We start from the raw sequence: 16,275 nt of genomic DNA, 5'->3' as shown, positions 1-16,275 counted from the left end.
AGATTTAAGTGAGAGGCCATTAGATCTATGTCCTGTAAGCCCATTGGATCAATAAGTGATCAAAAATGTTCTATGGAGAGACCCATCTCTTGAATGGACCAATCAACTGCTGGAATGATCCACTTCCCAGTTGTTCACACATGGTATTGTGAATTGTCAATAGGGGTCGATAATTCCTCACTGCCCAAGACCGAGTAATAGACACTTCCTGCCTGGCCAGTGGATTGTGGTTAACCCATGTGATAATTTATCTAGGCCACCGCCAAGATGCTGTCTGAATAGAATTGAATAAACTTTTCCTCCTTCAATAGAGGCCAGTGCTGAAAAGCCCAAAGATCGCTCAAAGTTCTAGAATGATGATTGATAATCTTGCCTCAAGGTGATACTAAACTTCTTGCAATCTTTGATAAACCCAGACCGTCCCCCAGCCTGAGAGACCAGAGTTCATCTGTTAAATAGACCAAGACTGATGAAGGAAAGATGTCCCAAGGGACAAAGAAAGACTTTGTGTCCTTAAGAAAAAGATTGATTGACGGCGAAATCCAAAGCGATCTATGTGCCAAATGTAGATAATTCATTGACCACTGAGATAGCATAGCCATTATAGGGTTCTCGAGTAAAGGGGGGCTAAAGAAATTGTGACTGAAGCAGCTACTATAAGACCCACCGCCTTCATGCACTGAGCTACCAATGGATGGAGCTCATTGTAGGAAGGGACAACCCTTTGAATCTTAATAATTCAAAATTCACTGAAAAATTACTTTCCAAAAATAAAGTCCAATCAAACTCACTACTGAGTTCTCTTGGAACTAAAGTATCAAATCTATTAATCCAAAACATATCCCTTTTCCTTTATAAGATGCTCCCTGTCTCTTCCCCTCCTTGGCCTATACTTTCTATTACTTGAAACATAAGTTGAAACATAAGTTGGCTGATGTTATGGCCCATTTTAAGGAAATGAGAGGATACAAGAGCATCCTTGTTCTTACCCCAATATTGGATGTGTTCGTTAGTCCTCTCTCTTATCTCCCTGCACGTTTCGCCAATATATACAAGTCCACACGGACATTTACTTAAATAAATTACAAAGTCTAATCTACAAGTTAAATATTCCTGGATCTTATATTTAGTTCCTAGTAAAGGATGGTATAAATAACTGCCTTATATCATAGAATTACAGTTTCCACATGACAAGCACGGAAAGAATTCCATCTTGGGTGTACTTATTGTTCCCTGCATTGTACATTTGTTACTCCCTGTATCTGTTTTGACAAGGGTATTTTTTAAGTTTGTATTTCTTTTATAAACTGGTAGGTGATATTAAAAAAAAATTTGACATGTGGATTACATTCCTTTAATATAGGCCAGTGTTTTCTCACAATACTCATGATTTTATGACTCAGTTTACTATATGCAGAGACAAACGCCAGTCTATTATCTTTTTTTACTTTGTTGTTGCATATTATCCTCCTGTCTCACTTTGTCTAATCCATTCTGTATTAATCTTGCAGGATATCCCCTTTCTGCCATTTTATTTAATTGTACATCACACAATTTTTTGTACACTTTTAAATTGACTTCTGGGAAGAGCCCAAACTACACTTGAAGGATGAATGCTTCCATATTTGAGTAAATTATTTTTGTCTGTAGACTTGGCAAACAAATCAGTTTTAAAGGGATACTAAACTCAATTTTCATGATTCAAATAGAGCATGCAATTTTAAGCAAGTTTCTAATTTACTCCTATTATCATTTTTTCTTTGTTCTCTTGCTATCTTTTTTTTTTTTTTTTTTTTAAAAAGCAGGAATGTAAAGCTTAGGAGCTGGCCCATTTTTGGTTCAGCACCTGGGTTACGCTTGCTTATTGGTGGCCACCAAATTTGAGACCTCTTACTGCACTTTTAAGATCTGTCACAAAATGTAAAAGGCTTGCAATGTCGCCCAGCCACATGCCAAAAATATTGTCTATGTATCGCCACCAGGAGGCGCCATAGTGAATGAACAAAGTGTTCCTCAACACTGTTCATAAAAACATTGGTATATGTCGAAGCGACATTGGAACCAATTGCTGTACCTTGTTTCTTTAAGAAAAAAAATCATCCATGAACAAAAAATAATTTTGATGTAAAATAACCTCCAATAGGCCTAGATACAATTGTAAATGGTCTTCAATATATTTGCCATCACTTCTTAAGCTATATCTTCCACTGCTGCTATTCCACTGGAGTGTTTTATTAACATTAATAAAGCACTCCAGTAGAATAGCAGCAGTGGAAGATAGCTTGAGAAGTGATGGAAAATATACTGAAGACCATATACAATTGTTTTCTAGGCCTATTGGAGATTATTTTACATCAAAATTATTTTTTATTCATGGTAGTTTTGGAGGAAATTTTACAATATAAAAACGTATGAGATGTAATGTCTGATTTTAGCCACTAGATGGAGCAATTTGTAACAGGAAGTGAACTTTAGAGCCAAACTTTGTTGTTATAAAAATCTGTATGTTTGTAATCTTACTTAAACATGACTAAGAGCCCAACATAGGGCTTGGAAAGTTGTCCTTTTTCCCCATGATGTGGAAGCAATAAAGAAGTTTTATTATTTTTTACAAGAGGCTAAATTCCAATGTTTTTTCACCCATTATACAAGACAGAATCCTGACTAATATGTTTAGAAATATGAAATCCAGGACAGGACTGTAAATCCCTTTGGATAATAAACAGATTGGGGTAAAGATATATCAGTGAAAGAAGAAAAAATAAGGTAGGAATAGTAAAATTGAAATCAGTTGATGGTAGAATAATAGAAGGAGATAAGCAGATTGCAGACTGTCTCAATGATTACTTCTGTTCTGTTTTCACAAAAGATTGTGAAGATACAATGTCTACATTAAGGGATGCTACGAAAAATAGAAACAAGCTTAACAGTAATCTTTTTACAGAGGATGAGGTTTTGTTAGCATTATCAAAAATAAATGTTACAAAGGCAGTGGGTCCTGATAATATTCATCCAAGGGTTTTAAAAGAACTTCGATCAGTGCTAACTGTCCCATTAACTGATCTGTTTAATCAGTCACTATTAACAGGAGCTGTCCCAGATGATTGGAGAATAGCAAATGTAATACCTCTTCATAAAAAGGGCAGTAGAGAAGAATCTGGCAACTACAGGCCAGTTAGTTTAACTTCAGTAGTAGGGAAATTAATGGAAAGCCTCTTAAAAGAAAGAATTATGACTTACATAAAGACAAACAATTTAGAGGACCAAAATCAGCATGGTTTTACTTCAGGGAGATCATGTCAGACTAATCTAATTGACTTCTTTGATTATGTAACAAAAGTATTAGACAAGGGTGGAGCAGTTGATGTAGCATATCTAGATTTCAGCAAAGCATTTGACACCGTCCCACACAATAAACTTATTCACAAACTATATCTCCTTGGTCTAGATTCAAAAATTGTGAACTGGGTGGAATGCTGGCTTAAGGACAGAAAACAAAGTGTCTTACTAAATGGAGTTCATACAGCAGAGGGGGCTGTTACTAGTGGTGTTCCTCAGGGGTCAGTTCTGGGGCCTGTTTTGTTTAACATATTTATCTGCGATATCAGCAAAGGGCTACAGGGGAAAGTATGTCTCTTTGCAGATGATACAAAAATTTGCAACAGAGTGGATGTTCCAGGGGGGGGTAGACAAAATGAGAAGTGATATACAACAATTGGAGGATTGGACAAACGACTGGGATCTAAAGTTTAACACAGCAAAGTGTAAAATAATGCATTTAGGGAAGAAAAATCCAAATGTTAATTACAGACTCAATGACACTTTACTGACTGTTACAGATGAGGAACAGGACTTGGGAATTATTATTTCAGATGATTTAAAACTTAGTAAACAATGTAGTAATGCAGTGAGTAAGGCTAGCAGAATGCTTGGATGTATTGGTAGAGGTATTTGCAGCAGAAATAGTAAGGTTCTTATGCCACTTTATAGATCATTAGTTAGGCCTCATCTTGAGTATTGTGTGCAGTTCTGGAGGCCATATCTTCAGAAGGATATTAACAAACTTGAATCGGTGCAAAGGAGGGCTACCAAAATGGTACATGGTCTAAAAAATAAAACTTACCAGGATAGGCTCAATGACCTAAATATGTATAGCTTAGAGGAGAGAAGGGAAAGAGGTGATATGATAGCAACTTTCAAGTACACTAAAGGGTTTAGTAAAACTGAGGCTGTGGGTATTTTACATAAAATGGAAAATTCAAGAACAAGGGGTCATGAGCTCAAGCTAAAGGGTAGTAGATTCAGGAGTAATTTGAGGAAGCACTTCTTTACAGAAAGAGTGATTGATTTATGGAATAAACTTCCTCAAGAGGTAGTAGCAACAAACACTGTGGGGGACTTTAAAAATGCATGGGACAAGCATAAGGCTATCCTACGAACTAGATAAGTTTATACTGTTAGGTAAGGTCGGGCAGACTTGCTGGGCCTATGGCTCTTATCTGCCGTCAATATCTATGTTTCTATGTTTCTAAAATCTCTTGACCCTGAGGTTACACAGGTACTAGGATTAATTATGCCCCTATCCTCCAAATCCTTTTGTAAATGTTGCTGCTCTTAAAGATCATAGACAAAATTTAGATAGGACCGCTGGTCAATAAGGGGGACTCTGCATCAAAGAGAACAAAAACACTTGATCTCTTGAAGGACAAAGATAATCAGTCCAAATATCTGAACTATTTTCAGGGTAGAACCTGAAATATAGAAACTTATACATAAGTTTATACAAAGTTTAAAAAAATCTTTACATGGCATCAGATTAGTATACATGTACTTATATAAATATTTGCACATATTTAGACTGGTATGTGGCCTTCCTGACTAAAAAGAACAGCACACATAGACCAACAGGTACACATTAGATACTTGTAAATCCATGTCCAGAGTAAACAGAGACTGCATATACTCACAAAGTAAATATACAATGTGTATAGTTAATGAAAATATTCATAAATAATAAATGCTCAGTGTCTGCATGATAAATGTATGTGCATACATATACATCACTCATACAATGGAATAAAATATATACCAATGGATCTTATCTCTAAAGGATCTGTACAAATAGTGAAAATATTCATGACCAATGTTCAGTATCTGCATAAAAGAACCTTAGAGCATATAAATTATACATAACATAGGTATAAAGAGATATTGATAGATCTTATCACTAAAGTATCTCCACAGTTGTATTAAAATACAGATAAATCCTGAAAACTGCAATAGGAAATAAACATACAGAGTACAATAAATGAAAGGTATATACTATAGAATTGTGTACTCTAATAGCATACAACATGTAATGTTTTGCATCCACAGAGACAGGAGTTCTGCCTATGTAAAAATTATTATTTAACAGAATAGTGTACAGAATCTGGATGATGTACATTACAGCAAATAATATAGCAAATGGGTATAAAGTGTACAACAGTATATGAAATGCAGAATGACAAAAAAAATTCCCTGACAATGATGGGTGTTAGTTGACATATAAATAATTATTAATAGCATAGATAGTTATAATAAATGGTAATGGCACCATATGTAATTATGTTTAGTACAATATATAATTGCACATATTATAATAAATTGGGTACACTGCAGACCACATAAGAATGTGCTATGGTGTACAGCTGCCTAAAGGTCCTTGTAAAAAAAAAAAAAAAAAAAAACACCTTCAGAGACGATTTTATCAATTCAATTCTGAACCTTAGGTTATCAGCATAAGAATATTTTGCAGCTTTACCTCAGGTGACTGAGTTAAAACAACAGATTTACACTTACTTAGTTTGGAGACAGCCATTAAACAAACAGTCACTATTTTGTATATGTTATTCTTAGCTTCAGAGGTAAAAACAGTAGTTTTCCCCATGAGTGTTAAGTACAGGGAGAATTCCCTCTGGACAGTAGACTATTGCGGTTTATATGTATGCAAAATTGGAGGTATACAATTCTTACAGATTTGAGTGGCCTGTCAAACTGGAACATCTTTGCAAAATAAACATATATATGTATATAGAGGGATATTGGTAACTGACTCCTATATGGAAATATCAGTGGGGACAGATATATTTTGCTCCATGTTTGTACGTATATAACAGTATACAATGATGCCTAATATAATAAACAGTAGAGAGAAAATCTGGTAGCGAGCGCTCTACACTATAACACACTCCTTCAGACACTTATACAATCTCCTAATGTAATCAGCCTATAGCCCCCCCGAGAAATAAGAAATTGCCCTTAAGTACCCCTTGGTGGCTCCAGTATGGGTACTCACCCCCTTCCTGGGACTGGCATGCACTGAAAATCAAATTAGAATCTGTTTAGAAGCAGGCCCGATCTGTTGTAGCTGAAATCTAGTCACAGAGGCTCAAGATTGAGAGAGAAAAGCATGGGAACACTGAGGGGGCGGAGATACCATCAGGAGTAAAGCTGGTGTCTTTGTGTAATAAAAAACACTTTTGGATGGTCGTGAATAAAATATAGTGCACCAAGCATAATAATCATATAAACCCTGTCAAAATGTGTTCCCCAGCCTAACTGGAGCCTGCACTACTGCACCACATCATGCACTAAGCTATTGCCGGTTCACTTAAAGGGCCATACACATTTTTAAAGTGCTCAAATAATAATAATAATAATAATAATAATAATACCTATAGCTGCCAGAGGTTTAAAAATGGTCAGAGGCATCCCTAGTAATGTTCCCAATGCTAGTAGAACTGTTAGGGACATGATATGAAGAAAACGTTGTGTCATGAGGGGAGCAGGTTAATTTCACTGGCTATGCTGTACTTGTGTCAGAGTACTTACAAATTGCCTTTTAGCTGTGTCTGTGCTGTGTAAAGGCACTTACCTTACACAGCACCCCTCCACTGTCTTACAAGGCATGTTAATGTCAATGCAGCTGTAGCGATATCCAGTAGAGAGCCCATCCAGTGCAGGTATTGAGTACCGCAGAGAATTTGCAGTAGGAAATACTAGGGGGCTAGGGACGAGTCCCTGCGATGCCTGAGAATAGTTATGGCTGAAGTCCTGTCAGGGAAATGCTGTGCATATAACAGGGTATTCCTGTGTCCCTGTATCATTCAAATGCTGTTAAGAGTCTTTTCTGTCTTCTTTGTACATGATACTCCACAGGAATTCTGGGTCTCACATAGGTCTGAGCTTCCAAATTTGTAATAAATAAGCACATAGCAGGAACAACCTCTATTCTTAACCATCTCCTACTAGGCCAAGTACAAAACTAAGAGAAAGGTGGAAGGGTTTTAAAGCTCTTGTATGGGTTCTTGACCTCCTCTTAGTGGTGGGAAATATATCCTATATGTTATGGAGGACTGTGGACCACCATCATTTTACAAAAGAAAAGAGAAGACTTTGGGCTCCATTTATCAAACTGCATTAGCAGCTTCGGAGCCCTGGGATTTCAGGCTCACTCAAGTCTGCTGCTACTTAAAGGGATACTAAACCAATTTTTTTTTCATGATTCAGATAGAGCATGCAATTTTAAGCAACTTTCTAATTAAATCCTATTATCAATTGTTCTTCATTCTCTTGCTATCTTTATTTGAAAAGCAGGAATGTAAAGATTAGGAGTCGGCCCGTTCTTGATTCAGACCCTGGATAGCACTTGCTTACTGGTGGCTACATTTAGCAGATTGCAATCATTCAGATCGTATTGCATCAGGATGATTAACAGCCACCACTTGCGTGCTAATGGGCCACGCAAGCAGGGGGCAGCATTGCACAATCAGCAGATTGTTCAATGATAACTGGGTGGATGAGGTTCATGACAATGAACCTTGTCCGCAGAATGATAAATGGAGCCCTTTGAAAGTAATAAAGACAAAACAATTATTAATAATACTGTAGTTTCCCTATTAAATAGTTAGTTTGACTAACTAGATTCAGCAGTACTATAAACTTAGGTATAATATGCAAAGTTAACATTTATAAGAAGGAAATGGGTAGAGGGCCCTGCCTAGAGTTGCCAACTGATGTAGATCACCTTACATAAAGGTGAACAACAGGATAGCTGGGCTCGTGGGCTTACATGCTTTACAATTCAATTCACATTCCCAGGTGGTGGATTATATTATCTAACTTGAAATAAAACTACAAACAATATGATACAAATCCGGGCTGGCGTACCCTTTATAGCAGTCCGCTCCTTTTGATACACACATAGATTGAAGACTGCAAGCTACTGACGGACTGTTAATTGCATAAACAAAAACAAAAAAAAGTTAGCCACAAGTAAATTCAACCAATCATAACGTTTGAATCAGAATATCTGATTGTCTTAAATTGTTTCTGTGAATCAAATAGATCAGATTTGCCTTGTAAACAAGAAATGATAAATAGATCTTAAAGGGACAGTCTACACCAGAATTTTTATTGTTGAAAAAGATAGATAATCCCTTTATTACCCATTCCCCAGTTTTGCATAACCAACACAGTTATATTAATACACTTTTTACCTCTGTGATTACCTTGTATCTAAGCCACTGCAGACAAGTTCTTTTGACAGACTTTGCATTTTAGCCAATCAGTGCTTACTCCTAGGTACTCCACGGGTGTAAGCACAATGTTATCTATATGGCATAGATTAACTAACGCCCTCTAGTTGTGAAAAACTGTCAAAATTAATTTAGATAAGAGGTGCCCTTCAGGGGCTAAGACATTAACATATGAGCCTACCTAGGTTTAGCTTTCAACTAACAATACTAAAAGAACAAAGCAAAAACAGAATTTATGTTTACCTGATAAATTACTTTCTCCAACGGTGTGTCCGGTCCACGGCGTCATCCTTACTTGTGGGATATTCTCTTCCCCAACAGGAAATGGCAAAGAGCCCAGCAAAGCTGGTCACATGATCCCTCCTAGGCTCCGCCTACCCCAGTCATTCGACCGACGTTAAGGAGGAATATTTGCATAGGAGAAACCATATGGTACCGTGGTGACTGTAGTTAAAGAAAATAAATTATCAGACCTGATTAAAAAAAACCAGGGCGGGCCGTGGACCGGACACACCGTTGGAGAAAGTAATTTATCAGGTAAACATAAATTCTGTTTTCTCCAACATAGGTGTGTCCGGTCCACGGCGTCATCCTTACTTGTGGGAACCAATACCAAAGCTTTAGGACACGGATGAAGGGAGGGAGCAAATCAGGTCACCTAAATGGAAGGCACCACGGCTTGCAAAACCTTTCTCCCAAAAATAGCCTCAGAAGAAGCAAAAGTATCAAACTTGTAAAATTTGGTAAAAGTGTGCAGTGAAGACCAAGTCGCTGCCCTACATATCTGATCAACAGAAGCCTCGTTCTTGAAGGCCCATGTGGAAGCCACAGCCCTAGTGGAATGAGCCGTGATTCTTTCGGGAGGCTGCCGTCCGGCAGTCTCGTAAGCCAATCTGATGATGCTTTTAATCCAAAAAGAGAGAGAGGTAGAAGTTGCTTTTTGACCTCTCCTTTTACCGGAATAAACAACAAACAAGGAAGATGTTTGTCTAAAATCCTTTGTAGCATCTAAATAGAATTTTAGAGCGCGAACAACATCCAGATTGTGCAACAAACGTTCCTTCTTTGACACTGGTTTCGGACACAGAGAAGGTACGATAATCTCCTGGTTAATGTTTTTGTTAGAAACAACTTTTGGAAGAAAACCAGGTTTAGTACGTAAAACCACCTTATCTGCATGGAACACCAGATAAGGAGGAGAACACTGCAGAGCAGATAATTCTGAAACTCTTCTAGCAGAAGAAATCGCAACTAAAAACAAAACTTTCCAAGATAATAACTTAATATCAACGGAATGTAGGGGTTCAAACGGAACCCCCTGAAGAACTGAAAGAACTAAGTTGAGACTCCAAGGAGGAGTCAAAGGTTTGTAAACAGGCTTAATTCTAACCAGAGCCTGAACAAAGGCTTGAACATCTGGCACAGCTGCCAGCTTTTTGTGAAGTAACACAGACAAGGCAGAAATCTGTCCCTTCAGGGAACTAGCAGATAATCCTTTTTCCAATCCTTCATGAAGGAAGGATAGAATCTTAGGAATCTTAACCTTGTCCCAAGGGAATCCTTTAGATTCACACCAACAGATATATTTTTTCCAAATTTTGTGGTAAATCTTTCTAGTTACAGGCTTCCTGGCCTGAACAAGAGTATCGATAACAGAATCTGAGAACCCTCGCTTCGATAAGATCAAGCGTTCAATCTCCAAGCAGTCAGCTGGAGTGAAACCAGATTCGGATGTTCGAACGGACCCTGAACAAGAAGGTCTCGTCTCAAAGGTAGCTTCCAAGGTGGAGCCGATGACATATTCACCAGATCTGCATACCAAGTCCTGCGTGGCCACGCAGGAGCTATCAAGATCACCGACGCCCTCTCCTGATTGATCCTGGCTACCAGCCTGGGGATGAGAGGAAACGGCGGGAACACATAAGCTAGTTTGAAGGTCCAAGGTGCTACTAGTGCATCCACTAGAGCCGCCTTGGGATCCCTGGATCTGGACCCGTAGCAAGGAACTTTGAAGTTCTGACGAGAGGCCATCAGATCCATGTCTGGAATGCCCCACAGCTGAGTGACTTGGGCAAAGATTTCCGGATGGAGTTCCCACTCCCCCGGATGCAATGTCTGACGACTCAGAAAATCCGCTTCCCAATTTTCCACTCCTGGGATGTGGATAGCAGACAGGTGGCAGGAGTGAGACTCCGCCCATAGAATGATTTTGGTCACTTCTTCCATCGCTAGGGAACTCCTTGTTCCCCCCTGATGGTTGATGTACGCAACAGTTGTCATGTTGTCTGATTGAAACCGTATGAACTTGGCCCTCGCTAGCTGAGGCCAAGCCTTGAGAGCATTGAATATCGCTCTCAGTTCCAGAATATTTATCGGTAGAAGAGATTCTTCCCGAGACCAAAGACCCTGAGCTTTCAGGGATCCCCAGACCGCGCCCCAGCCCATCAGACTGGCGTCGGTCGTGACGATGACCCACTCCGGTCTGCGGAATGTCATCCCTTGTGACAGGTTGTCCAGGGACAGCCACCAACGGAGTGAGTCTCTGGTCCTCTGATTTACTTGTATCTTCGGAGACAAGTCTGTATAGTCCCCATTCCACTGACTGAGCATGCACAGTTGTAATGGTCTTAGATGAATGCGCGCAAAAGGAACTATGTCCATTGCCGCTACCATCAAACCGATCACTTCCATGCACTGCGCTATGGAAGGAAGAGGAACGGAATGAAGTATCCGACAAGAGTCTAGAAGTTTTGTTTTTCTGGCCTCTGTCAGAAAAATCCTCATTTCTAAGGAGTCTATTATTGTTCCCAAGAAGGGAACCCTTGTTGACGGAGATAGAGAACTCTTTTCCACGTTCACTTTCCATCCGTGAGATCTGAGAAAGGCCAGGACAATGTCCGTGTGAGCCTTTGCTTGAGGAAGGGACGACGCTTGAATCAGAATGTCGTCCAAGTAAGGTACTACAGCAATGCCCCTTGGTCTTAGCACAGCTAGAAGGGACCCTAGTACCTTTGTGAAAATCCTTGGAGCAGTGGCTAATCCGAAAGGAAGCGCCACGAACTGGTAATGCTTGTCCAGGTAGATACGCATCCTTTAAATCCACCGTGGTCATGAATTGACCTTCCTGGATGGAAGGAAGAATAGTTCGAATGGTTTCCATCTTGAACGATGGAACCTTGAGAAACTTGTTTAAGATCTTGAGATCTAAGATTGGTCTGAACGTTCCCTCTTTTTTGGGAACTATGAACAGATTGGAGTAGAACCCCATCCCTTGTTCTCTTAATGGAACAGGATGAATCACTCCCATTTTTAACAGGTCTTCTACACAATGTAAGAATGCCTGTCTTTTTATGTGGTCCGAAGACAACTGAGACCTGTGGAACCTCCCCCTTGGGGGAAGCCCCTTGAATTCCAGAAGATAACCTTGGGAGACTATTTCTAGCGCCCAAGGATCCAGAACATCTCTTGCCCAAGCCTGAGCGAAGAGAGAGAGTCTGCCCCCCACCAGATCCGGTCCCGGATCGGGGGCCAACATTTCATGCTGTCTTGGTAGCAGTGGCAGGTTTCTTGGCCTGCTTTCCCTTGTTCCAGCCTTGCATTGGTCTCCAAGCTGGCTTGGCTTGAGAAGTATTACCCTCTTGCTTAGAGGACGTAGAACTTTGGGCTGGTCCGTTTCTACGAAAGGGACGAAAATTAGGTTTATTTTTTGCCTTGAAAGGCCGATCCTGAGGAAGGGCGTGGCCCTTACCCCCAGTGATATCAGAGATAATCTCTTTCAAGTCAGGGCCAAACAGCGTTTTCCCCTTGAAAGGAATGTTAAGTAGCTTGTTCTTGGAAGACGCATCAGCTGACCAAGATTTCAACCAAAGCGCTCTGCGCGCCACAATAGCAAACCCTGAATTCTTAGCCGCTAACCTAGCCAATTGCAAAGTGGCGTCTAGGGTGAAAGAATTAGCCAATTTGAGAGCATTGATTCTGTCCATAATCTCCTCGTAAGGGGGAGAATCACTATCGACCGCCTTTATCAGCTCATCGAACCAGAAACATGCGGCTGTAGCTACAGGGACAATGCATGAAATAGGTTGTAGAAGGTAACCCTGCTGAACAAACATCTTTTTAAGTAAACCTTCTAATTTTTTATCCATAGGATCTTTAAAAGCACAACTATCCTCTATGGGTATAGTGGTGCGTTTGTTTAAAGTGGAAACCGCTCCCTCGACCTTGGGGACTGTCTGCCATAAGTCCTTTCTGGGGTCGACCATAGGAAACAATTTTTTAAATATGGGGGGAGGGACGAAAGGAATACCGGGCCTTTCCCATTCTTTATTAACAATGTCCGCCACCCGCTTGGGTATAGGAAAAGCTTCTGGGAGTCCCGGGACCTCTAGGAACTTGTCCATTTTACATAGTTTCTCTGGGATGACCAACTTGTCACAATCATCCAGAGTGGATAATACCTCCTTGAGCAGAATGCGGAGATGTTCCAATTTAAATTTAAACGTAATCACATCAGGTTCAGCTTGTTGAGAAATGTTCCCTGAATCAGTAATTTCTCCCTCAGACAAAACCTCCCTGGCCCCATCAGACTGGGTTAGGGGCCCTTCAGAACCATTATTATCAGCGTCGTCATGCTCTTCAGTATCTAAAACAGAGCAGTCACGCTTACGCTGGTAAGTGTTCATTTTGGCTAAAATGTTTTTGACAGAATTATCCATTACAGCCGTTAATTGTTGCATAGTAAGGAGTATTGGCGCGCTAGATGTACTAGGGGCCTCCTGAGTGGGCAAGACTCGTGTAGACGAAGGAGGGAATGATGCAGTACCATGCTTACTCCCCTCACTTGAGGAATCATCTTGGGCATCATTGTCATTGTCACATAAATCACATTTATTTAAATGAATAGGAATTCTGGCTTCCCCACATTCAGAACACAGTCTATCTGGTAGTTCAGACATGTTAAACAGGCATAAACTTGATAACAAAGTACAAAAAACGTTTTAAAATAAAACCGTTACTGTCACTTTAAATTTTAAACTGAACACACTTTATTACTGCAATTGCGAAAAAACATGAAGGAATTGTTCAAAATTCACCAAATTTTCACCACAGTGTCTTAAAGCCTTAAAAGTATTGCACACCAAATTTGGAAGCTTTAACCCTTAAAATAACGGAACCGGAGCCGTTTTTAACTTTAACCCCTTTACAGTCCCTGGTATCTGCTTTGCTGAGACCCAACCAAGCCCAAAGGGGAATACGATACCAAATGACGCCTTCAGAAAGTCTTTTCTAAGTATCAGAGCTCCTCTCACATGCGACTGCATGTCATGCCTCTCAAAAACAAGTGCGCAACACCGGCGCGAAAATGAGGCTCTGCCTATGATTTGGGAAAGCCCCTAAATAATAAGGAGTCTAAAACAGTGCCTGCCGATATTATTATATCAAAATACCCAGATAAAATGATTCCTCAAGGCTAAATATGTGTTAATAATGAATCGATTTAGCCCAGAAAAAGTCTACAGTCTTAATAAGCCCTTGTGAAGCCCTTATTTATGATCTTTATAAACATGGCTTACCGGATCCCATAGGGAAAATGACAGCTTCCAGCATTACATCGTCTTGTTAGAATGTGTCATACCTCAAGCAGCAAGAGACTGCTCACTGTTCCCCCAACTGAAGTTAATTGCTCTCAACAGTCCTGTGTGGAACAGCCATGGATTTTAGTGACGGTTGCTAAAATCATTTTCCTCATACAAACAGAAATCTTCATCTCTTTTCTGTTTCTGAGTAAATAGTACATACCAGCACTATTTTAAAATAACAAACTCTTGATTGAATAATAAAAACTACAGTTAAACACTAAAAAACTCTAAGCCATCTCCGTGGAGATGTTGCCTGTACAACGGCAAAGAGAATGACTGGGGTAGGCGGAGCCTAGGAGGGATCATGTGACCAGCTTTGCTGGGCTCTTTGCCATTTCCTGTTGGGGAAGAGAATATCCCACAAGTAAGGATGACGCCGTGGACCGGACACACCTATGTTGGAGAAATTGATTATAAAAGTAAATTGGAAAGTTGTTTAAAATTACATTCCCTATCTAAATCATAAAAGTTTATTTTTGACTAGACTGTCCCTTTAAATGTCATGAGTGTAAATATGCATTAAAACGTAAAACATTGTTGATTACCTTTCTCCTGGATTATTTTTAGCTGCTAGCTTTCTAGCCTGACGATCCATCAAACTTGTCCGAGATCTAGTTTTTTTCCAAGAGTAGTAATATTTTACAAGGCTTGCAATGGTCTTATCTGGAAGCTAAAAAACCCAATGTTTTTAGAAAATCAATATGTATTTTACTGGATTTTTAAAAAAGTATTAAATATTAGGTAGAGCTAAATGCACCTACCCAGAAGAAACTTACCATTTGTTGAATTCTATGAAAACTTTTTCCATGGAAACTGAACGCTTGTTCAAAAAGAACTTTATCTTCCACAGTCCACTCATCAGGGAAAGGAGTAAAATTGGGCAAATCCGCAAGAGACTTCTCAATATTGTGTTTGTGCCAGAATAACATGCCAAGAGCCTTGAAGGAGGAAATACCACTTTTAGTTTGCATGGTTGATGTACTTACAACAAGAAGATGAATTTATGTAAAATCATTCTCTTTCCAAAAACAAATATCCAGAAATCGTATTACCTGAACTATCCCTGTCCTTTCTAAACATGGCTTGTAAACCCTTTATTATGAATGATTATTGCAGGGAAAACTAGTGTATATGTCATTAATCGTTTTAAAATACCATATACAGTATAACTATAGTAATAAAACATAACCCACTACAGAATATTTTATGTATAAGAAATCCTGACAACTCTTGCTTCATTCAGAAGTGGGAATAGACCACCTGCACTGGAGTAGTCAAGAAGTCTTTTTGGAAATAAAGTCCAGGTCAGCTCTCTATTTTTGCTCACACAAATACTTATCTAATCAAATTAATATTGATACAATAACACTAAAGCAACAGATGAAGAGCGCTGTGTAAGGAAAATTAGTCTGGTAGAGGCATGCATGATGGGATGCAGTGTGGACAGCATGGAAGCAAAGAAGGATAGTTGTAGCCTAGTTGGTAAGCCTTGTGGCACCCTAACAGAGAATGATAAATGGGGGGTTGTGTAAGAGAAGGACACAGCGAAGATAAGATATAAGAAACATGAAAGAGTTGTGTCATAAATGACAAGGGACCGAACGTGTTGGAGAAGGACAGGGTGCTTAGTAATATCAAAAGCTGCAGATAGACTAAGAATGATAACCAATGTCCTTTAGGCTTGCCTATAAGCAAGTCATTTTTCTCCTTGGTAACTGCAGTGTCTGTATACTGTTGGTGATAAAAAAACAGCCTGCATAAAGTCAAGAACAGACGTTAATGAGAGAAAATACAGCCCTCTAAATGGGTTTAGAGGTGAATGGACTAGAGATACAGGACTGAGGTTGCCTGAAAGGCTGGGTCAAGTGAAGGATTGCTAAGGATTGGTGATTAGTATATGTTTAAAGAAAGTCTTAATATGTGTGTGAGAATGGGTGTAAGAATAGGTGAAAGAAAATAGGAACATGAAGATAGGAAGCAAATGGGATTATGATCAGAGAGCAGACATATCAAAATGTCACAGATTCAAATGAACAGTTTATGTGTAAGCTAGAGAT

The 16,275-nt window shown here is 39.4% G+C and overlaps 1 protein-coding gene across 5 annotated transcripts in view; it reads right to left on the bottom strand.

Moving 5' to 3' along the window:
* RCOR3 (REST corepressor 3) overlaps window positions 1-16,275 on the bottom strand; it is a 271,152-nt gene that overhangs the window by 136,868 nt on the left and 118,009 nt on the right. For 3 of the 5 annotated variants that reach the window (XM_053712390.1, XM_053712394.1, XM_053712391.1), the window contains exons 5-7: window positions 14,995-15,156; window positions 14,764-14,888; window positions 8,212-8,274 (exon numbers count right to left, since the gene is read on the bottom strand). In XM_053712390.1, the coding sequence (XP_053568365.1) occupies window positions 8,212-8,274; window positions 14,764-14,888; window positions 14,995-15,156 (350 nt within the window). The remainder of the gene's footprint in view (window positions 1-8,211; window positions 8,275-14,763; window positions 14,889-14,994; window positions 15,157-16,275) is intronic. The other 2 variants (XM_053712392.1, XM_053712393.1) reach the window with 1 other exon arrangement.

Source organism: Bombina bombina, chromosome 4 (assembly GCF_027579735.1).
Source record: "Bombina bombina isolate aBomBom1 chromosome 4, aBomBom1.pri, whole genome shotgun sequence".
In the NCBI taxonomy this organism is placed as follows: Eukaryota; Metazoa; Chordata; class Amphibia; order Anura; family Bombinatoridae; genus Bombina; species Bombina bombina.
Note: the sequence above shows the minus strand (reverse complement) of the source record. Positions and strands in the feature narration are given on the sequence as shown.